The sequence below is a fragment of the Sesamum indicum genome, linkage group LG8, assembly GCF_026168435.1.
Source record: "Sesamum indicum cultivar Baizhima isolate 11 linkage group LG8, ASM2616843v1, whole genome shotgun sequence".
Classification (NCBI taxonomy): domain Eukaryota; kingdom Viridiplantae; phylum Streptophyta; class Magnoliopsida; order Lamiales; family Pedaliaceae; genus Sesamum; species Sesamum indicum.
In genome coordinates, this window is record NC_142664.1 from 23,237,182 (window position 1) to 23,260,739 (window position 23,558).

Sequence of the window (23,558 nt, forward strand, 5' to 3'; positions counted from 1 at the left end):
CGTAATTGAGTCAAGTTTCACTAAACCCACTTTGGGTTAGAATTTGGCAACAGTAACAAGAGACAAAAGGAAAGAAAGATAAGGCAAGGAAGGAGGAGGAGTGCATGCAAAGAACAAGATTCCGGCCGTACAACATATGACAACCCAAACAGTTCCCATAAATTTGTGGCTTAAATCCTACAGACCAACCACTCTACTGACAACTTCCCTCTCCAACCAATCACAACTCGACAACCATTTTGACGAAACCGCCCTGGTTTTCCCAATACCACTCATCCCCAAATCTGAAACTACTTATCAACCTACGTACATTCCGACCCACCCACCCACACACACACAAACACAAAAACACGCACAACTGTGTGTGTCTGTGTACATATATATACACATTCAGAGAAAGACAGTCAAAGGAGACATAATACAAAGCTTTACCCCATATATACATATATGTGTGTGTGGAAAGAAAATATCTGAGTGGTGGGAAGACAGACAGCGCATGTATATAGAAACAGTAAAAACGAGACAGGTATATAATTGAAACTCATCATTTGATGATATATATATAGCTTTCTTGAAGATATATGTATATATGTAAGAGATTAAGGGTTTGTTTGTTGGGACAAAAAAAAAAGGAAATCAATTAGAAGAAATTAAATGGGGAGAGGAAGAGTTCAGCTGAAGAGAATCGAGAACAAGATCAATCGGCAGGTGACATTTTCGAAGAGGCGATCAGGGCTTCTCAAGAAAGCTCATGAGATCTCAGTGCTCTGCGATGCCGATGTGGGCTTGATTGTCTTCTCTACCAAAGGAAAGCTCTTTGAATATGCTACTGATTCTTGGTATTCTTTCTTACATACTTGTTCTTCATCATCATCATCATTACTTTTTTCTGTTTTTTCGGGAATTTCTGCAAGTTGGATTTTACAGTAATAATACTTCTTTTTCTTCCTACTGTTCTTACAATATGGTTTTTTTCTTTTCTTTAATTCTTGCAATATGGTTAGTTTAATTATCAGAAAATATTTCTTTTTCTCTCCCCTCTTAGCTACATGCAATATATGTATATATATATGTTTTTTTTTCATTTCTTGATTTAAGTTTTTATATTTCATTATTTCAAATATCTTGCTTGCTAGGTTAATATTTTATCATCTTCTGCATCTAATTGGCTGATCAGAAAATTAGATTTTACTTCAATTCTCTTCCTCAAAAACCATTTCATCAGTGTACGTACACACGTATTTTGTGTATGTATATTTCTGTGGAATATTATCTTTATCATCTCTGTGTTGTAATTTTTCAGGGTTTTTTGGGTTGTATGTATATATTCTTGTTTAGATCCCTAAAGACGGCCCTTCATTCTTCTACGTTCTTCAAAATTACTGTCTGTATCTCTCTCTTGTTATTTGAGACAGTACAGAAACTAATCTTAATTCTTACACACTACGAGATAGATACAGTACATATACATAGAATTTGACATCACTTTCAAGCTGGCTTTTTGCAGTTTCTGATTGTTTACCACTACTTTCAATAAATTTTCACTTTCATGCAAATCCCCCCTTTTTTTATTTTAATTTGCTTTATTTAATAATTTTGGAATTAACATAATATATGTTACATAAACTATTCAATTTTGAAAAATTATTTAGTTACGTGCATGAAATGTTGCATCAAGAAAGGATAATTACATCCTAGCTAGCTTCTACTATTTATCATGAAATTATATACGTAGGGTTTTCAGGTTGATTTATACACAGCCTAAGATATAATAATTGTACATATTTTAAACTTTTTTTATATCTTATTTTACATGAAAATATGATAGAATTAAAATTTAAGGATTTTAAGTATTTCCGTACACTTGTAATTAATATGTACCTTTGCTTCCTTTTTTTAATTGAAGGTACAAAGTCTACCAGCTTTAATTATATATGTGGTATATATCTATATCAGTGATGCTGATTAAGTATTATTTTATCAAATTAATTTATTATTTTGTTACATTTTATTAACTTTATTTTCTCATTTCAACTATTTTTTTTTATTTTTAAAATAATTATTCTTGGTGAATAATTTTTCTAAAAATTTTCTCCTTAATTATATTTTAAAATCACCTCCGATCGAACAGAGAGGCATTCCATCTTATACACTTAGAGGATGTTTGGCTAAACTTATGTAAAAGATCTTATGAGTTTGGAAATCTTATAAGATATTTTTAGAGTCTTTATGATGTTATTTGTTTTAAAAATAAGATTATGGAGCTACAATAAGATGTTAAATTTTATTTTTAAAATAATTTCATGAATTTTTTCGGATAAAATAAGATTATAGAGATGTTAGTAATGACCAAATTGTGATTAATTAAGAGGGTATTTGTATAAGTTTATTTGAAACATCTTATAAGCTTTTTCATCTTATATGATATTTTAAGAGCTTAAAAATATCGGATCTTATTCTAAAAATAAGCTCTCAAAATGTTGGGATAAATAAGAGGTAGAGTTTATATGATATTAGAGTGCTCGACATAATAATTTTTTCATACTGTAATAATGATTGCAAATTTCATCAAACTATTATAATTTAAAATCATATAAATAGATAATTTTGCTTTAGGAAAAAAAACATCAATTATGTAAAGTGTAAAAATGAAATAATAAAAAAATTATGAGTGTGTTTTTTGGTCGTTTGGATGTTAAGATTACAAAGCTTATAAAATAATTTAAAAATAGTTGGATTAAATAGGTTATAAAATCCAAATATTTTATTTTAATATCTTATAAGCTCTTCAAACGAAATGTGCCAAACGGTTTTTCAAGAACTTATCAGCTTTCAAACATCTTCAAGGAGCTTATAAGCTCGACCAAACATCCTCAAAGTTTAAGAAATTTGTTAATTAAGATCTTATACATAGGTTAACAATTTCTTTTCCTACTGTTAAACCGTTCGTAAGCCTTTAACATCTTAGTTTTAGAGTTTTATTTCTAAAACAATTACCAAACACTTTATATGCATCATTAATTCGTCATTTGATTGGGCTAAATTTTTTCATAATATTCCTATGTTTGCATGTGATGTCTGATGTATTACACTATAAAATCGAAACTATTTAATCTTTTAATCTATTTTTCATATATATCATAGTATAGCAAATTCCTCGTGGTTTAATTAGTTGCATTGTGAACCTTTTTCACTTTCCTACAAAAGTGTCGTTGTAAACTCCTTTGGAGCAAAAGTTAAGGCTTTCAGGAGAGCATTATAATGTCCTCTTGACTAATGTTAAAGCTTTTAATTCAGAATAGCTAGTTGCCGCCGTACAAATGTCTCGCCAGCATATAAAAAAAACGTGATGTAAGGCAAATAGGAAAAAAAAATAATCAAAAGAAACAAATGTGGTGTGAAGAGAGAAGAAAGAAAGAAATCTGTAAAACAAGAGATACATCGAGCGGATAGAGAGAGAAAAAAACAAATTAAAGGATAAATATGACTATCCAAAAATTAATGAATTAAAATAATTTTCTTTTATAATATAGTATAGATATTATATTATATATGGCAACATAATTAAATGTCCTAATTTTACCTCAATATTAGTGAAGCTTTAGAAAAAAAATATTACGGATAAAGTGCATAAAAGAAAATATTCTATATGTGCTTGGATTTATTTTTGTTTTGAGAAAATATTATCTAAAATGTAGAGAATATATCCTGTTAAACAAAATTTGAAGATAAAAGTCACTAGAAAAAAGTTACTATTAGCTACAATAGTAATGGCTTAATTGACTAAAAATTATAGTAAATGACTGCTATTAATTACGGTTAAATAAAATTGATACAAAAAAATAGTTTTTCTACTATAGAAAAATTATTTGCCACGACTAAGAGTCTTGGTCAGAATATTTGTCATGGCTTCTAGCCATGGCAAATGTTTTAGCCACCTTCGCAAAAATTACGGCCAACAACCATTGCGTAGTCGTGATCAATAATTATTTAATACGGCTACTTGTTAAATATTAAAATTCTTCCGGTGCATGTGAACATGATTTGATGGTGAATACATTTGGTTAACTTGTTTATATATAAATGTGAAATCGAGAACGTTGTTAGAAATAATTAATTTTCCTTTGACGATTGACGACATATTATTTCAATTTAATTTGTGATGATCCAATTTATTTATAGTGCTGATTTAGTTAAAATATATGATCCAATTAGTTGATGAATATATATTAAATATATTGATAATTTTATGAGTAGTAACCATATAGTTGGACGTCCGTTGTTTATTTGCAGCATGGAAAGGATCCTGGAACGATATGAAAGATATTCATATGCTGAAAGGCAGCTGAAAGAGCCAGAACTTGAATCACCAGTACACCAAATTTGAAATTTCATATTATAATCCCTTGTTTACCAATATATATAATTCTTCGTTATAATTAACTATATATTTTGACACAGGTAAGCTGGACTTTGGAACATGCAAAGCTTAAGGCTAGAATAGAGGTTTTGCAGAAAAATCAAAGGTCAGATCCAGGTTTTCACTTGTCTTTTTTTTTCCGACTTAAATGTATTTTTGGTCCTATAATTTACATTATTTGGCGTTTTCGTCCTCAAACCTTTTAGAAAGTTAAATGATGAAAATATTAAATAATCTAAGTTACAAAACAAAAATATTGCATTTTTCTCTTACGCGAACAAAGTCAATAAATCCTAGTCTTTGTTTTCTTGATATATATATATATATATATTTCAGGCATTATATGGGAGAAGAGCTGGATAACTTAAGCATGAAGGAGCTGCACAACTTGGAACATCAACTTGATGTTTCCCTCAAACATATTCGGACTCGCAAGGTATTAATTAGTTTAATTCTTATGCTATATATATATATATATATATATATATATATTGTAGGGCAAGAATGCATTCTTAGTTATGTCACTTGGTACACATATATATATATAATTTATTGGAGCCATTTGTGCCTAAATGGGAGGCTTGGCATAGACCCTATCCATTTAATTATTAATTTTCCAAAAATAATTCCTGAACATTATGTCAATTGGTATACGTTAAAGTTTCATCTTTTATTTAGGTCTAAATTTATTTTTAATCTCGTCACTTAGGTCATTTGGGGTATGTGTCTTTTAATTTTTACGATTTCAATCTTTTTTTGTTTTTTTTTTTTAGGAAAGTAATTGTTTGTTATGTTAATGTACAAAATCTGTTTCTCAAAGGATATTGTGCAGGTGTTGTACATTATTTGCTATGAAAAGAATGGACTAAATTTATTAAAACATTTAATAATTCTCACATTATTTTTTAATCATTAGATCATTGTCTTTCTAATGATTAAATCTAATAAATTAATTTGTCATGTCTTTTAAAGAATGGACTATTCGGTAAAGATTAAAAAGATAATAAAGATATAAATTGGCAATTAATTATTCAAAAACTATTGGACTGTAATATTAAGAATAAAAATTCAATTTTTAAATAATACAGAAAATTAAAAATACAGCGAGCTTCTAATAGTTTTACATATTTTATATAGTTTTAAATTGGTCATACATGAAAAAATGAAGTTCCAAAGTAATATTAATATCGTGTTTATAAATGTAAAACTTTAAGGTTTATAGTTATAATAATCTTTTCAAAAGCAATAATATAAATCAAATATACCATCAACTCAATTTTACGATTTGAATTCAACATTAATTGTTTAATTAATCTATACAAAATGATTTCGAAATAGGGTACTAATTTTGTTTCACTCTTGATTATTTCTTTTGTTGTCGGTCCACGAAAGCAATTTTTTTCAATATTCTACTTTTGGACGAAAAATAGCAAAATGAAAATGTAAGTTGTTAACAATAAAACGAGTTTCAAATTTGGGTTTCTTATAAGATTAAAATGAATAGTATGTTATTGTTGATCATTAATCTTATATTAGATTTTAGGTTTAATTGTATTTATTGTCCCGTATATAAGGCGTAGTGGCAAAATAAGAACTATAGATATAGAAGTGGCAATTAATACCCTTTTTTTTTTTTTTTTGCAATTACAGAATTTCGGCCATCGAATTTTAAAAAGTGGTTAGAATTTGTTGAGGTGGACAAATTTAGGATTTTTTAAATTGAAAAGTTTGCTGACTCTGCATATTTTTAAAAGTACTCTGCCACCTAAGCATTGACTTGGCAACAAAAATTATATGTAAGTATGTACATAATTATAAACTAAAATTATTATATAATATAATTTTTTTTTAAAATTAATCCCCTACCCCGATCCCCCCGGTGCCCTTTGCCGCTCTTCCAACTCCTAATAGAAGGGAGCAATGCCGCCCCCAATAAAGAGGGGCGATGAGAGCGAGCACCACAGGGCAAAGTCATTATCGCTCAGTGCAAAACTAGGTGATTGTGATGACCCAGATCTATAGAAATTATAAAGTTTAATTATTTATAATGAAATTAAGATTAATCATATTAAAGAATTATGATAATGGATCTAATTAACTCAAGTAAATGATCTTAATATTATCTTCAAAAACTCCAAAACTAGCTATATAACCTCTTGGCATGCATGCACATAACTCTGTTCAAACTACTACATAAATTTTGAAAATCTCAATCTTTTTCTGTAAACAATTTCATAAAGACAATAAATACAACTTTAATTTCTATATACGAAGATTATTGAAGAATAACTACTAAAGAAAATTTACAAATATAGTTAACAAAGAATTATTTTGAAAAATAAGTATAAATGTCTAGCAAATATATATATATATGGAGAGACGGATAATTATACGTAAACCCTTTTGAAAATGTAAAATTACAATTTCCTTACATTACATGCATCTGAAAATAATTAGGTAAGCATAAGTGTATAATTAGTCGCTGACATTAGCTTCTTACATTACATGCATGCAGAACCAAATCATGAACGAATCAATTTCCGAGCTTCAGAAAAAGGTATGAATTCTTCACTTTTTTATGTTATTAGAGATCAAATATTTTACACTTGCTTGCAAATATATCATTTTTTTGAGAATGTAGAAATAGGTCTTTAACTCAGTCATTAAAAAAAATTCTAGAAAAATAAAAGCAACCATGTTCTTTGAAATTAAAGCCTAACACAACCTTAATATTTAGTCTTAATTGCATTTTTAGTTCTGTGATTATAGTCATTTGCCACTTTAGTTCTATAATTTGTCAGCTTGTAAAATGATTCTTCACTTTTTTTAATTTTGTGATTTTAGGACAAAATTGGCCAAAATTATAATGTCATTCCTCCTGCCGATTTTGTTCTAAAATCATAAATTAAAAAATGTGAACAACTATTTTCTAATTCTAACAGGTTACAATGCCAACGGAATATAATTACATAGCTAAAAAGGCAATTAAACCTAATATTTGATAATCCTGCCTTTAATAACTTGTGCTTTTAGAGTAGAAGGAAACAATTATCCAGACACTCCCATAAGGCAAAAAGAGGAAGATGGAATTGACGTTGGCACGAGAATACTTTGATTTCAATCGCCCCTGAACTTCGGTGGCCCTATATTACTTCTCGTATTTTTGGTTGCTCGCTATAAGAAAATGACTCAAAAGCAATAGAAAAAATTAACGTGGAGCTAATTAGCAAATAAGATTTTTTGTTGCTAATCTACGTTATTTAATACAATAAATTTATTTGTTACATTATTTACTAAAGTATTGTTTAAAATATATATTAAATAATATGGATTAGCAACGAAAGTACTACTTGCTAATTAATTAGTTCGTCGCTAATTTTTAGCATGAAATTTTTTCGTAGTTATTGAGTCATTTTTTGTAGCGAGTCATGAGAAGAAAATGAAATTTGAGTAACTGATTATGTGGTCCTTCAAATAACTTTTGCGGAGCATAATATTGAACGACAATATTATTTACTGATCGATGGCCGTAGGCTAAAAACTTGATCAATCTCCAACAAGCATATAGAAGTTATCATGTGAAATCCATTACTGCGACAAATTTACCACCCAATGTCATGATATGATCAGGACAAGGCATTGCAGGAGCAGAACAACTTGCTTGCAAAAAAGGTAACACCTCTAACTTAGACTTATGTATCTGATGCTATTTATGTTGTTGCTTTTATTTGTCTGCAATCATCGATCCGACGTGAGTAACGACAAATGGCAAGTTGCTTTTTACGCGTTAATCAGATCAAGTTTGGCATTGATTATACAGATCAAAGAGAGGGAAAAAGAATCAGCTCGAACCACTACATGGGAACAACAAAACCATGATCTCAACTCTTCCCATTTCGGTCTACCACAGCAGAACCAGGACTTGAACACTTCTTGTTTCGATGTAGCACAGCCTTTGAGCTCCGTGAATGTAAGGTACGTACAACCTAGGAAAATTTTCAGTATGGAAGGTGGTTTTTACCTTAAATTCTTTCGGAAATAATTTTCAGAAGCAAATTAAACACAATGCTCACTGGATTTATTTAAGTTAATAGCAGAATTCTAAGTTTTTAACTCTAAATCATTAACAGAAAGTCTGCATAATTTTATCATTCTTCATCAATATGTTCGTTTTCCTTTTCCTTTTGTTCTAAACTATGATCCATACAATTGTCGCAACATAAGAATTATCTTCTGCTGTGCAACATCAAATATGAATATTTCGAAACAACTGCTAATATCAGATAAATCATATGCAAGTTGCATATTGTTATTATTATTTGGCATATAGATCAGATCTTCATATTCCATTTACAACTTAATGCTAACTTTTATTAAGTGCTAACATATTTTTGGGACGACCAATGAAATATATGTTCATGCATGTTGGATTCTTCATGAAATATAAAGCTCTACACAAAAATATATAAGTTTACACATTTTTAGTAACTTATTAGCAGAAAACAACGTTATTGCAGCAGCGTACTTGAGTTTACATAGGATAAAAGTTACAGAATTAGACACCGATCTAACTTATACTACAACATGGTACGAGTCATATATGTTACTGTAAGAAAGTGACCCTCACAGTGCAATTTATACAAGAAAGTAATATAATTGAATTAGCCCTTCGATCCCGATTCTTTATCGTTTCTTGCTGAACTTCATTTGCATAATGCAGTGAAATATACCTTGGCCCAGGAGAGAACAACGGAGAGGTTGAAGCTACTCAACGCCAAAATCAGTCATCTAATTCAGTTATACCGCCATGGATGTTACATGGATAAAAATAGAGGGATTTGGCCATTGTCTTATTTGCTGCACGGAGTCCTAATTTTATCTGCTGCAATGTCGATAGTCGATAATCTGTATGCTGCATCTGAGGAAGATGTAACAAGAAGCTGAAACTATCTAAAGTGAAGGGAAGAAAAAAGAAAAAGAAAATAGAGCAAAAATCTGTAGTATAGTTGCCTAGTTATCTTTATGAATAAGAGGAAAGTGAAGGAATTCCGTGCTGTTAATCTAGCCTTATTACCATTAACTAAAGAGGGAATTCAAATCTGTGTATTGTAAGATTCTACTAGTTTCTGTACGGACATATATACATATATATATTTATCTAGCCCAACAAAACTATTGTTAAATGTCATAAATATATAAGTACTTGCAACAAGTAGTCTGTATTCCCTCCCAAGGCTGTTCTTTCTGAAAGAGATTGATTGCAAATTCAATTAAAGATGTAAACTGGGATTTTTTTTCCTAATTGGACGCCAATTCAGAACGTGGCAACTTTCATGGCATTAGGATTAATGTTTTGGAGGGAAATAAACCCCCCACCCCCATGCATTCTTTGTCACACAATAAGATAAACAAAAAATGAGTGCTTATATGTACATGTTCAAAATTTCCTTCCAAACAGTCTAGACCTAATGCCATGCATGGAAGATGCCACGTCCAAAATTGGCGTTCAATTGGTCAAAAACCCTAGTTGTTCGAAAATACAAAATTGCTACGGCATATTCTCGATTGATTTATGCTGGAAAGACTAAAATTGGTACAAAATCGTAAGTTTTAGAACTATAATTGTCAATACTTACTTACAAAACGATAGCACCCCCTCCCCCCAAACCCCAACATATACGACTAAAATTGTAATTGTGCCTAATCAGTCAATTACATTCTTCTTCCCGCTTCTTCTATCCGCCATATATATATAGTCCCATCATCTTTTACAATTTTATTGTATTTTTAGTCCTATAATTATATATCTTTAGCATTTTAGTTCTGTAACTTATTAGGATTGTGAAATAATCTTCTTTTTTTAACTTCGTAATTAAGAACACAATTGGCATAAATTTTCATTGTTGGGCGGAAAGTGACATCATAGTTCTGGCCAATTTTGTCCTAAAATCGCAAAATGAGAAAAATTAAATGACCTTTTTACAACCCTGACAAATTGCAAGAGTAAAATGCCAAATGTCTATAGTTACGCACAGGACTAAAAATGCAATTAATACCATTTTTCACTGTCATACTCATCTCAGCTTCTCTATACTCTCTCAATTTCATCACCTAACTTCTTCATCTCGAACAAAATTCAAGTGATTTTCATGGGTGAAAATGGGAGGTCTGAGATGAAGTTATCAAGGGAGAGGAGGTCTTTCTCTATTTTCAAATGGGTGGAAACGACCTCTACCCTCTGTTATTGCTACAAACTAGAAACGCATTTCTGTCACAAACACAATTTTTTTCCTTGTGTTTTCTATTTTTGTTTATTGTTTTACTGCAGGCAGATATTAGTCATTTCATCTTTTCCATCTCCTTTTCTGATTAGAAACGATAGGGGTAGTTTGCATTTCTCAAAATTGTAAAATTAGTTTTGTATGTATAAGGTGTGGAAAAATTAGTCTTATAATTATTGGACTGGCAATTTTAATCTTATAAATTTTAATTTAGTTTAATCCTTTCGACAAAAAATTATCAGATTTTAGACAGAGAAATTGAGGGATGAAAACTGTCATCTCCCTCTCCAGCAAATGACCCCAGCGCCGGCCTTCTAATCAAAGCTTCGTCTTTGCCAACCCATCATTTTCATTTTCATTTCACTCCTCCTCAAACAATTTTCATTTCTATTCACTTCCCCTCAAATGGGTAGAGACAGAGAGAAAGGTGAAAGAGGGATCTTTTTCTTTTTCTTTTTTTTTTTTCCCTCCCCTTGTGTCAGCATCCGATGAGGATACTATGTATTTAATTCAAGCCCGGTTGGCAGCCGGAACCCTAAGGCCAAATTTGTCCGGCAAAAATCTGGCAATTTTTTGTCGAAAGGACTAAAATTACTGCTAAATTGAAACTTACAGGATTAAAATTGTCAATTCAATACTTATGAAGCTGATTTTGCCACCCCTCTGTACATACAATACTAAATTTGTAATTTTGCCTTTTGCATAATTATGCAAAAGTGAGGTATAATTTGTGAAATTTCATTATATATAGTTCAGAGTGTTGGAGGTGTCAATATAATTTTTCATAGTTATAAACTTAACAAGTGATATAAACTTCAGCATAGTTATATATATATATATATATATATATCACATTTATCCCCTTATAAATACAAAAATATAAATAGAAATATTAAATGAGTAAGATTAAAAACTTATATAATTTTTTGGGCTAACACCATCAATTTTCGTACAAACCATAACAAAAGGAAATGAAGTGTAAACAGTGAATTTTTTAAGAGAATGTACGTATAATATTGGAACTTTTGGGAAAAAAGTATAATTTTGCATTTTTAGATAGAACCTAAGTGTAATTAACCATATAATTTAAAGCTTTTGTAATTTTATTATAAAAAATTATTTTAATACCCTTGTAATTTTATTATTTACTATACAAATAAATTACACAAATTTATTAAATTATATTAAATGGTCATTGTGGTAATTCATATGATTTCATTAGTGAAAATTATATGTTCTCAACTATTTACATATTTTCTGTCCCTAAGGCTACAGTTCAATGGATTTTGAACTCAATATCTTCACAATAAAATGTTGAGTTCCAAATCATTGAGAACATATGTGAATGGATGTGTACATGGATTAAAAAAAAAAAAAAACTATTTACATATTTCCTATTGATCTTCTTATCTCATTATTTCAAAATACTCTCAATTGTCACCCTACCATATCATTAGCAACTCAAAAAAATATGTTTGGCTTAAAGTTTGTGTCGCGATTCAATTAATTGGTTACAGAATATCAACTTGAGTAATGCAAACATAAGTGAAGAATTTAATATCCCAAAAACTCAAGGGTTCCTCCGTAAGGGTGAGTCAGGGCCTAAAATCAAGTCGAAAGGAGTAGTTGTTGGACAATTGATGGATATTCCTATACTACCTCTTGTTGGTTCCAAGGGACGGAGCAGCCTAGATTAGCCCAAATATAGTTATCGGTTCAAGAACCTGAGGTGTCCGTATATATAATTATCAACAACAATTAAAAGATAAATTTTTCTAAATTTTATGTAATGCTTCTAAAAACCATGCATATATTAAACAAATCTTATCAAACTTTAATGTTTTCCTTAAAGAAAGTTTATGTTTGTAGTTTTACATATACTAAATAATAAAATATCTTAACCGAGCAAGTATTTTTTTTATTATTATTATATTTCGTATGTATTCAACGCGAAGCAAAACAAAATTAATTTTGAAAGGTTAGTAAACATCATAAAGTCACGAAAATGTATTTCATTTAGAACTACGATTTTCATTTAGAACCCATGACCGTATAGTTATGGGATATCAAAATCCCCCAACATGTCAAATACTATTGTACTTTAATAGTAGGTGTAGTTTTACTTCAATAGTAATTGCTGATTAAATATAATTATCTAATATTGATGATCAATTTATGATTATAATAATTATCGATAGTTGTTAGATTTACATATTTAATATTTATATGGTTCAAAACAATACTTAATTGCTTTCACTTCAAAAAAAAAAAAATTCATTTCAGTTCAGGATTATTTTTTATGATCTATAACTGAGAAAAAATTTATTTTATTTTGAAATTAAATTGTTAGACGATTTAATTCTTCTACATACTTCCTTCATAAATTTTAAGAAATAATAAATATTATGATATTGTTCATTCTTTTATGATATTGTATGTATTATATGAAATATATAATATATTCATACATATGTATAGACTAATTAATGTATATACCTTCTTCATTAATTAAAAAATCAGTTTGGAGTTATTAATTCTGAAAGATATATATTTCGATTAATTTATAAATTTTATTCTAGAATCAATCGACTAAGTTTAATATCTTAACGTAATGCATTTTTAATTTAATATATATTAATAAAACTAAAATTAAAAATTGGCATAAAATTATTATACCTTATTTATCATTAAAATATTATAGTTGAATAAAAAAATTACTCTTGAACCTAATTTTTTTCATATAATAAATTACTATGCAATTTTTAGTGGACTGATTTTATTTTCAAAGTTGTCATGCATCTATTCAACCTAATTTTTCATAGAATAGAATATGTGGATTTTTAAATGATCTCATTCTGTTTATCCAAATTTGGTTTGTTATTAATTTAATCGAGCTCAAACAAATTTTAATCAAATCAAATATGAGTCGAAGTTAAATAATTTAATCATTTTTGTACTAATAAAATCAAGTTCAAGCCGCTCGAAAATTTATTAAACAAATTTTTTTGTTCAAATTTAATTTGTTAAATTTAACAAATTAATACAAACAATTTTTTATCAATCGAGTAAAGGGTGTTCTACCTTGTTTTGCACACTTAATGCTACCCTTTCTTGGGAAGGAATTGATGCGAGAAACGAGGGACTAGAAATGAACTCAAATTTGGACATTTATCATCCCTAGTATGCGCTTCCTTTCCTCACCTGGGATAAATGCATTTTTTATTTTCAAATATAGTCACTAATCTGATTTTGGTTCTCAAATAATTTCAAATTATAATTTTAGTTTTTAAACTTTAATATATTTGGCACTTTTGGTCCTTCTGTTAATTTTTCCATTCAACTTAACAGAAATGTCATTTATTTCCTCCCATTTTGTGGCGTTTTTCTAATTGTAATTCAATGCATCCATTTTTTCTATTTTTCTTCAAATTTCAAAAGAGAATAAATCAAAAATTGTAGTTTGAAGAAAAAATAGAAAAATTGATGCATTGAACTAAAACTTGAATAACATCACAAAACTGGAGGAATATAGCAATTTTTTTCACTTTAAATGAAATTTCCGTTAGATTTAACGAAAAAGTTAACGGAAGGACCAAAAATGCTAAAAAGATTAAACTTTGAAAACCAAAATTACAATCTTAAATGATTTGAAATCAAAATCACATTAATGACTATATTTAAGGACCAAAAATGCATTTATCCCTTCCCCGCCTAATTCCCACATCTTTCCAGAAGGAAGCCGAATTATAAGCCCATAATATTTAAAATAAGTGGTAATTGATTTATTATTAAAAATAAATTAGAAATATTATTTTAAATTTATAATTTTGCTTTAAACTGCTTATTAAGTATTTGGAAATATTTTTAGAGAAGAAGCTTACAAACTATAAAAATAAGATGTCAGGAGCTTATAAGCATTTTGAAAGAAAAAAAAAAACTGCTAATTTATTTCTAAGATCTTAACAAAAACCCTTCAAATTAATTACAATTTTTCTATTTGTAACATCTTAGAAGCTCCATAATCTTATTTTATCCAAACACTTCATAAATTTATTTTTTAAAATAAGCTCTAGAAACATGTTACAAAATATATGAACTTATAAGATCTTTAAGTAAACTTAACACCACGTCCTCTAAATTAATTTAAATCAAAAGTTATAAATAAATATAAAATTATTTTTTCAACTTAACTCTTTATTTTTAAACACTCCAAATTTACATTACTGCTCAACTTATAGAATTTTCTATAATTTAATATGATGATAAAAATAAAAGGTAATACAAACATCCCCTAGGCTACATTTAATATTAACGGTAGATAGAGGATTGTGATGTGCATGCAACTCCCATTTGTCAAAGAAATTTTCCAGATTTGGACAAAGAATTCTTAAATAAGCAACGACTATAAGCACGTCTATCCGACACCAACATTTTGACCAAATCAATTCACCATTATTTTAGACTTGCAGTGGCGGCATACCTAATTTCCGTGTGTTTAAATTTATGGGAAAACAATATTTTTCATCTTCTAATTTAATATCTTTTTGTTTTTTAACTCACCATTCATAATTATTTTTCAACCAATTTTTTTTTTCTTTTGTCAAAAAAAATCACATGCAATACTCGTGTGATATTTAAGAACTAGTGAGATTTTTTACACATACACAATATATGATATTTTTCCGACAAAAAAATCAACAAGAAAACTCTCATATACGGCAAAGTGCAAATTTCATATAATTAAGATGTAAATTGAGATAAAAAAAATTATAGTTTACCCTTCTTTTTTTCCTGTTATATTTTCTTTGAAATGAGGTTAATTTAATTAACATATCTAACCTCCTCAAAATCAATAAATAACTAGCAATTATAGCGCACTTCATATCGTGTGCAAATTAGGCCAAGATTTCACACAATATTTGTTCAAGTACGCAACATTAATCCGATATAATAAATATAATTTTGGTTTATACATGTTGCATCGTAATTTTCTTCCCATTCTGAATAAACAAAGATGGTAGGTAATTATCATACATTCAAGTATATATTCACAGACAGCACTGCGAAATTTAAAAGAGAAAAAGTATATTCTGAGGAAGGGAAAGAAGGAAAAGATGAGAGAGTAAAAAAAAGTTAATTATAATGGAGTCCCTAAAATTTGTCTTAATTACAGTACTCTCCTCATTTGAAAATTTAAAAATACCCCCTGAAACTAACAATCCTCTAACAAATACCTCCTATAATGAGCTGACAAGAGGAAGTATTTGATAGATGACCGTATTTGTAATTCTCTTCTCATTCAGTTAAATTAGTCCATACACAAAATACAGTTCAAGATAGTTACTCTACCCTCCTAACCTTAAGATTATACACGCAGTTGTATACGACAAAAAACCTCGAACTGTTCATAGGAAAACGAGTTTGTCATATAAAGTTAATGCTCAAGCATAATAAGGTTTTGAAAATACTTATCCAAGGTGGGTGTACTTACAGCAATAATGATATGATAATGTAATGTTATCAACAAAATCTATGTCATAACGTAAAATAATCTTTCATTATTGGCTATATAAACATCGCAGCCAACCACCGAAAAATAAAAAGAGAATGGAATAAACATCTAAATAAGGTCATTTTCGTTATGAAGTAGCACAGCATTCATTTCAACAACAGGTCTAATAAGGGTCATTCTTACATCATGGTAGGCACGTTGAAGACCCCACCACAGAAAATAGAAGGAAAAGACAAACAGAAGCAGGAAAATGATCTCCATGAACTTTTTAAGATTGCTAGACCTATTAATTTAAGGGGCAACCGTGTCCTGGACTCTCTCTCTCTCTCTCTCTCTCTCTCTCTCTAGATTCCTTCCAACCATATATATCTACATGTATGTGGGACTTGAGCATATGCATAGGTGAGTAGAATACACAGACAACACATTTCGGAGAGGGTTTATAGCACACCTGAAATCAAAACAAGGATGCCGGGCTTGTGCATGAATCGTGCTGCAACGAGTGTTCGTGTGAGCATCCGTTCTCGAGTCCGAGTGCGTTCGCCTTCTCAGCAATACAAGAAAACTGCCAGTTTCATTAAAGCAGAAGAGAAGTCTGAGATCCCGAATGAAATCCAGGAATTCAGCTTCAATAATTACTTGCCCGAGTCTGAATCTGGGAACAGAGTCATGGTTGTAGTTGATTCCAGCCCGGAAGCTAAAGGGGCTCTGGAGTGGGCGTTGTCGCACACTGTTCAAAGCCAGGACACAATTATTCTTTTACATGTTGCCAAACAAGGTACTAGCACATATTTTCTCTTCTTTGTTCTCAACTAATGGACATCATTATATTGTTTCACAATAATTACAACACCTGTGACTTACCTCGGACAAAACAATACATGTTCCCAGATGGAAAAATGGATGGGGAAGTTGATCAAAGGGCATATGATCTTCTTCGCTCCACAAGAAATACTTGTCAACTAAAAAGACCTGAGGTGAGTATTGCACCAAATTGCAAGAGTAAAACAATGCTCCTGAGTCAAGATTTTGCACTACCCGGTCTATCACTCTGTTTATTTAGATGCAACAAGTGAAATGAGGTGTAATGCAAAATATGAATAATTTCATGCTAAAGAACAATAAGAAAATGCAGTTCATGCTATATGATGCTTCTTTTACCATGAACTAGGTGCGTGTAGAGATGGCAGTTCGAGAAGGAAAGCAAAAGGGCCCAACAATTGTTGAAGAAGCAAAGCGATTACAGGCCTCACTGCTGGTTCTGGGACACCGAAGGCAGTCGTTTTTAAGGCGCCTGCAGATGATCTGGGTAAGCAAAAGGACTCGGAGCAGGGTTGTCGATTACTGCATACAAAATGCTAATTGCATGACAATTGCAGTGAGAAGGAAAAGCAGGAAATATGGAGGATATTTGATCACCACAAAACGTCACAAGAACTTTTGGCTTCTAGCCTGACAATATGGTTATCTTGATAATTTGAGCTTTGATGTGCACAGGGCTTTTTATGGGAGCAAAATGCATATTGTTCTACGCATGTTACCTGAAAGGAAACCAATTGTATAAAACAAAAAAGGAGCACAATCCACAATCTACTGGTTTATAATTACAGCATTTTTGTGGCACAGAATTTCCAGATGAATATTTCATTCAATAAAAAATTAAAGTAATTTAATTTCTCATGCTCGTACCTTAATATCAATATTATTACACACATGCTGAGCCAAGAAACTGCAACAGCAAGTGAATTAATTTGAAGGCAGAGGGTTGGAAATGTTTAGTGATAAAAACCAGAAATTTAAGGTAAAAGAGATAAAGAAACTGTATTTCAAGCACGTTGTAGTTTGGCACCTCAATTAGTCAGGTTCAATGGTAAGAACAGGAAAGAGTAGTTAATAAAAAGCTTACCACATCAAAGCAGCAAAATAGTGCCACTTCTCATATCATAAAAGCTTTCTAGGCAATTCTGCATCCTCTTGCTGCAATGGAGAATCATAAACTGCCAAAAAAATTGTAATAAAAATGGAAGAATGCTTCTTCTGACATTAGCAAATCTCACATGTCACTGTTAACAATAACTTCATATCAGTACAATGACCAAAAATGAATATCTAGAAATTTGAATTCTTGTGACAACAAATCTGAAGTTAAATCCAAATGGTGTGTGAAATGAATATTTGCATTAAATGAACTGTACAGATGATACAAAACTTATTTTTTTCTTTATTACATGTTCTCATCTATGCTTTGGCATAGATGACCAAGTTGCCAAATATGAACTAGCCAGGAGACTTCTGTCCACTTAAATAAGAAATTGAATAAGTTTCATAAGCCTGCTGTAGCTGTGCACCCATCACGCCACCTTATTCTGGCTGCTGATTATAACGTCTGTATCTGCCAACAAATACCTGTTTTCTTAACTTGGGTGCTATGGATATGGAGATATTCAAATCTTCCATTTTTCCCTGAGCAGCTATCTTGGTTTGTCTATACTCTGTACACGTTCTTTCTTTACCTGTCCTTGCTGTTGTCCAACACTGCACATGACTTCTTTCTGTGTTTTTTAATAACCATTTACGCTTCACTTAATTAGTATCAACACTGTGAAACAACTATCATAACAGTCTTCACATTACTTATTTGAAGGCTTTCTGAGAGTTGAAGCTATAATGAGGTCTATATACAATTCTGTACAGTTGATCATATCCAGCAAGTACTCCAGCCCCAGCCACACCAAGTAGCATATTAGCTGTAACTCCTCTAAACAGCGCTGCAAAACCTTCAGTGCGAATAATTTGAAGGAATGCATCCATGGCACTGCGATACTTCAATGGTTGTCCAGAAGTTAGCATCATTCTCCGCCGTAGAGTGTCAAACGGATAGGCACAGACTCCAGAAACAGTGGTCACACTCCACCCCAAGAAAAAGCTAGCTAAAAAGTTGTCCTGCAAATTTGAATTATTGGTGAACCTCCTGTTAAACTAGCACAGAAAGACATTGCAAGCAAAACAGTTATAGAAACAAATAATGACCAAACAGATGGGTAAACTGTGAGTATATTAGCACATAGTACTGAGTCATCAATTAAGTAAGCTTCTTGGTTCCTTTTCTGATTTTCCTTGGTATACATATCAGGTCCTTATTAAAAATTCTTAAATTATCACAATTCAGAAAAGCATATAGTTCTAAGAAATTTTTAAAATAGGCTCAATTCATCAGGTTTCATACCACATACAAAGTTCCCGCATGGTCATATGTCCTCAGGAACCCAGCCTTATAGAATAAACTTAAATGCAAAAATACCTCACTAGGGATAAATTGAAGCACAACATGATATACTAAATGAAATCCACTCACCTGAATTGGTCCAACCAAAACAATAGGTTTCATGGTGTCATAGATACCAAAGTACATTCCTCGGTAAAGAGTAATTCCAAATATTGAGACCCCAAATCCTCGATAGAGACCGGCAATTCCATCAGTAGACAAGGTTTTACGGTAAACATCTATTAGCCCATTAAATTGCCGTTTCCCACTGATGGGGCACTCCCTAGCATCTGTGCCCAAACGAGTTCGTGCATAATCCAGGTGATAAAGAAATAATGAGGTGGTGGCTCCTGCAGCACTTCCAGAAGCAACATTTCCAGCAAACCACTTACAGTATCCATCTTTCTCCTTTGAACATCCAAAGAGGCTTTTGTAGTAACCCTTAAATGCGAAGTTGAAAGCCTGTGGAAAATAATATGACACCTCAGGAAGGAAAAACAAAGGGCTACAACATCATTAACATGATAAACTTTTGTTCTAAGTCCTCTAGATGTTGATAAATTAGAGACATCCTTTCCTAAAATAAAACACCTGTTCATCAGTGGGGTAGGGGGTGGGGGCAGCAACAAATGCTCAGGGCAATTTAGTTATAATTAATTTGATTCTTGAAGATAGCGTCTACATAAGATCTGGCAACATACTGGGATGTAAGGGTTAGAGTACGAAGATGAGCAGAAAAGAACAAATGTTGTATTGCAGATGCCGTGATAGCAAAACTACAGCAAACTATCAAGAGTCAAGTTTCCAAAAAATGATCTACTATCTGATCTCAGTGTATATCATCCTACCTTGTTCTCTACAATATAGGAAAATGAAACCATATGCTCAACAAGGTATATACTCGTTACAAGAAACTCAATGGAGTTACAAATGAAACAACTCCTAATGAGAAATGTAGTGAAATGAGATGGATAAACTAACAAAAGGTACATTCTCAAGGAAGGTTACAGTGATGAAGTATTAACGAACAAAAGATACTGCTGAAATTCTTCTCACAAATAAAATGAAGTATGATAAGTACATAGCTAGGGTGCTTTCAAGGAGCAACAATGATTTCAGGAAAGAGTGAACCACAAATTTTTGGTTATTCAAAAGAGGAATAAGAGATTTGAAACATGGATGGGCGAGGTGTGAAATATTACATATCAATCTGAATATAATAGCATTTTAGTTCAATTTTCCCCCCATATTACATCAACTTAGCACAGGAGAAATAAAAATGGGAAACTTTTATAAATCTGAGCACAATTCAGACACCAAGTATGATGGATTGATAGATAATTTAAAAATACACAATTTTAAAGGCAGAATTTTCTCCAAGTTAATGTACCACAATCAAACATCTTCCAGAATAATTAACTGATTTTGACATAAAATACAAAACTCAAAAATAGATATGTATGCAGTTTGATGCAAGAGCAGCTACTTGCAATCATGTCCGAAATTTTGGGATTAAAAAAAGTGAGCAATTTTGCAAAAAAAACTTGAAATAGATCAAATAGCATTGATAAGTGAAAGTGCACCTGAGTTGGAAAATATCTTATAACATTGGCCTGGTTGCCCCTCCAGAAGGAGGAAACACCCTCCTCTCTGAAAACCCTCCTGAAGCAATCACCAATGCCAACATAGGGTCTTTGAAGCTGTCCTCTCTTCATTAACTCCCCCTGATTCTGCAACAAAAGCTTCACTCTCTCAATTGGAGCTGCAGCACTTTTTGCCACAACAGCTGCAGCCCCTCCCATCATAAAATCTACAGAAAATTTCTCTGATTGGTTTGCCATCGTAGACCTCTGCCCCTTCCGTCTTTAGTCCTGGATAAAATTATCACAAGCATATATCCATAACTACAAACAGAGAGCTTTCTAGCCTTTCATATACTAATTTCATCTTTGTTAATGGAACTTTACTCATGTAAATAGCAAAATGAAATTGATTCAGACAAAAGAGTAATGAAACCACAGAATATTAACAGAAAATAAGAATACATAAAGACATTGATGACATAAAAACTTGATATTCCAAATTCACAAATCACAAATACCCTAAGGGAGACAAAGAAGCCAACTATCCACTTTGAACTTCCATTCCATATCCAATATACACAAGAAGGACACTTTCGTGGTAAACGAAAATGGAATAATACAAAACAAAGCGAAGGATTCATTAGTTCAGTCCAACAACAGCTACCGCTGACTCTCCTTAAGATAGTTTCAAACAATATAAATGCCAACTACCTCCTCCAGTCAACAAGAATTGACTTGCAAGCATCTGTCATCAGGAAACACTATTTGTAAATCCCCAAATCCTAATTCAATCTCAGAATTCTCCATTAAAATAACACGAATAGTTAATTACCACAGAAAGCTTGTCAATACGCGGGACCTTGACCATACCACAAGATTTGAATTAGTTAAGTAAAAAAAATACCATATACCCTTCCCCAGAGCACAAAAATCGAAAGGGGCTCCTGCATCTGCATCTTTCGCGTTTCCCCAAAATCAAATTCCGTCTAATTATAAAATCATACACAATAATACATACAATACATGCACAAATTTCACGCAAAAATTAAAAGCAGAGAGAGACAGAAAGAACTTACTTGGGGCAAAGGGTACGATAAAAGAGAGAATCTTGCACAAATTCGCTTCTGCTGCCCTTTTTTCTTGAAACAAAAAAAGGGGGTTAAATTTATATATTGTCTTGTTCCAGTTTCCTTTTTCCTTTTTCTTTTGTCCTCACTCTCAAAATAAATGGACCTTAAAATTCTAAAATTTCGTGAAGATGAGTTCGCGCCTGATTTCATTCTTCTGGTTCTCTAATTTCCAAAATGTGAATGAGAAAGAAATAATTTTCCAAAGTATGAAAAATACAAGGATTAATACACTTTGCACCTCCTCAATGCTACCAAGAAATCTTTATGCCTTTCCCCTCTCTCTCTCTCTCTCTCTAATCTATTCCCTCACGTTAAATTTTAGGATAAGTTACAACAATGCCCTTTGAGATTAAATTTAATTATATGAATATTTATTTTTATTTTTACAAAAGTATGAATACAAATACAAGATTGTAATCGTAATTATAATTATATTTTCTATTTATGAATCAAATTATAATTATATTCTTATGATAAATTACATCTGCACCCCTAAAAGAATATATTTGTAATCTTTACAAAAATATATATAAAGTAGTATTTGTTTAATTAAATCAAATTAAAAGAAGTATCAATATAATTTATTTTCATTTTTATGTTAGATACGCATCTTAAACTGTAAGAGCAAATGCTCGTGTTGTGATTTTGTTTGGTTTTTATTGCCTGGAGTTGATGTTGAAACACGTCAGAGCGTCTCGTTAATTAACACCTAATTTAATTGATTATATTATTTTTTTCTTTTTTTTAGATTTTGTCTAATCCAATTAGATATGTATTAACTTAATTAAACTAAATTCCTCTACAAATTAATCCAACTCATTTGAATTAACCAAATGCAAAATAAATTAACACTAAATACTAATAAGTGTCAAAATTGTGAAACATTCTTGTTCTATATACTAATAATTAAGTTGTGCTTATGTAGGATGGCATTCACACGATTAAGAAAGTCGGTCTCGATGCTTATTGCCTACAGATTTTCAATTGCATGGTATAGAGTATTACTTAGTATTAATTATCAAATATTGATTAAGGATGCAATTAAGTTTTATATGTTTTCTTAATAATATATTTAATATGTCTATAACCGACCCTTGAATTATTATATATTTTTTTATATTTTAATCTACTTAAAGTTATAGAGAGTATTGGTGATCTATGATGGATAATGTTGGTCTTTCTTGATTGTTACATACAAACACTTGTTTCATTTTTTTATTTTTATTAGTCTCAAAATTTTATTTTTGTTATAAGTATTAGAATCGCCCAAAAACGCACAAAATCGCACATTTGGTTTTGGTTTTAAAATTGGCAATTTTAAAAATTATTTTATAAAAACCGTCAATGGCAATTCGATTTGAAAATAG

At 30.8% G+C, this 23,558-nt stretch overlaps 3 protein-coding genes across 4 annotated transcripts; 2 read left to right on the top strand and 1 right to left on the bottom strand.

Moving 5' to 3' along the window:
• Nucleotides 1-318: 318 nt before the first annotated feature.
• Nucleotides 319-9,632, top strand: LOC105168510 (agamous-like MADS-box protein AGL8 homolog). 2 transcript variants are annotated; one of them, XM_011088616.3, is made up of 9 exons: nt 319-526; nt 633-839; nt 4,294-4,372; nt 4,462-4,526; nt 4,757-4,856; nt 6,936-6,977; nt 8,051-8,092; nt 8,241-8,395; nt 9,141-9,632. In XM_011088616.3, the coding sequence occupies exons 2-9, from the start codon at nt 655-657 to the stop codon at nt 9,244-9,246; spliced, it is 774 nt and encodes a 257-aa protein (XP_011086918.1). In that variant the 5' UTR covers nt 319-526; nt 633-654; the 3' UTR covers nt 9,247-9,632. The 2 variants fall into 2 exon arrangements, with proteins under 2 accessions (XP_011086918.1, XP_011086917.1); XM_011088615.3 differs by lacking the exon at nt 319-526 and having other exon boundaries at nt 546-839.
• Nucleotides 9,633-16,488: 6,856 nt separating this feature from the next.
• Nucleotides 16,489-17,881, top strand: LOC105168511 (uncharacterized). Its single transcript, XM_011088617.3, has 3 exons — nt 16,489-16,991; nt 17,105-17,190; nt 17,385-17,881. Exons 1-3 carry the CDS (start codon nt 16,682-16,684, stop codon nt 17,667-17,669), a joined length of 681 nt encoding a protein of 226 aa, XP_011086919.1. The 5' UTR covers nt 16,489-16,681; the 3' UTR covers nt 17,670-17,881.
• A 491-nt stretch (nt 17,882-18,372) lies between these two features.
• ER-ANT1 (endoplasmic reticulum-adenine nucleotide transporter 1) lies at nt 18,373-22,438 on the bottom strand. The gene is made up of 4 exons (XM_011088618.3): nt 22,138-22,438; nt 21,062-21,349; nt 19,569-19,940; nt 18,373-19,156 (listed from the first exon to the last, which is right to left on the bottom strand). Exons 2-4 carry the CDS (start codon nt 21,317-21,319, stop codon nt 18,848-18,850), a joined length of 939 nt encoding a protein of 312 aa, XP_011086920.1. The 5' UTR covers nt 21,320-21,349; nt 22,138-22,438; the 3' UTR covers nt 18,373-18,847.
• Nucleotides 22,439-23,558: the final 1,120 nt, after the last annotated feature.

Excerpts from the sequence above, each read along its gene's own strand:
- LOC105168511 (XM_011088617.3), top strand. The coding sequence starts at position 16,682 with ATGCCGGGCTTGTGCATGAATCGTGCTGCAACGAGTGTTCGTGTGAGC. Across the intron at positions 16,992-17,104 it reads TTTACATGTTGCCAAACAAG|ATGGAAAAATGGATGGGGAA; the intron begins GTACTAGCACAT and ends ACATGTTCCCAG. Across the intron at positions 17,191-17,384 it reads GTCAACTAAAAAGACCTGAG|GTGCGTGTAGAGATGGCAGT; the intron begins GTGAGTATTGCA and ends ACCATGAACTAG.
- LOC105168510 (XM_011088616.3), top strand. The coding sequence starts at position 655 with ATGGGGAGAGGAAGAGTTCAGCTGAAGAGAATCGAGAACAAGATCAAT. Across the intron at positions 840-4,293 it reads GAATATGCTACTGATTCTTG|CATGGAAAGGATCCTGGAAC; the intron begins GTATTCTTTCTT and ends GTTTATTTGCAG. Across the intron at positions 6,978-8,050 it reads TTTCCGAGCTTCAGAAAAAG|GACAAGGCATTGCAGGAGCA; the intron begins GTATGAATTCTT and ends TGATATGATCAG.
- ER-ANT1 (XM_011088618.3), bottom strand. The coding sequence starts at position 21,319 with ATGGCAAACCAATCAGAGAAATTTTCTGTAGATTTTATGATGGGAGGG. Across the intron at positions 19,941-21,061 it reads TAAGATATTTTCCAACTCAG|GCTTTCAACTTCGCATTTAA; the intron begins GTGCACTTTCAC and ends TATTTTCCACAG. Across the intron at positions 19,157-19,568 it reads TTTTGGTTGGACCAATTCAG|GACAACTTTTTAGCTAGCTT; the intron begins GTGAGTGGATTT and ends TCAAATTTGCAG.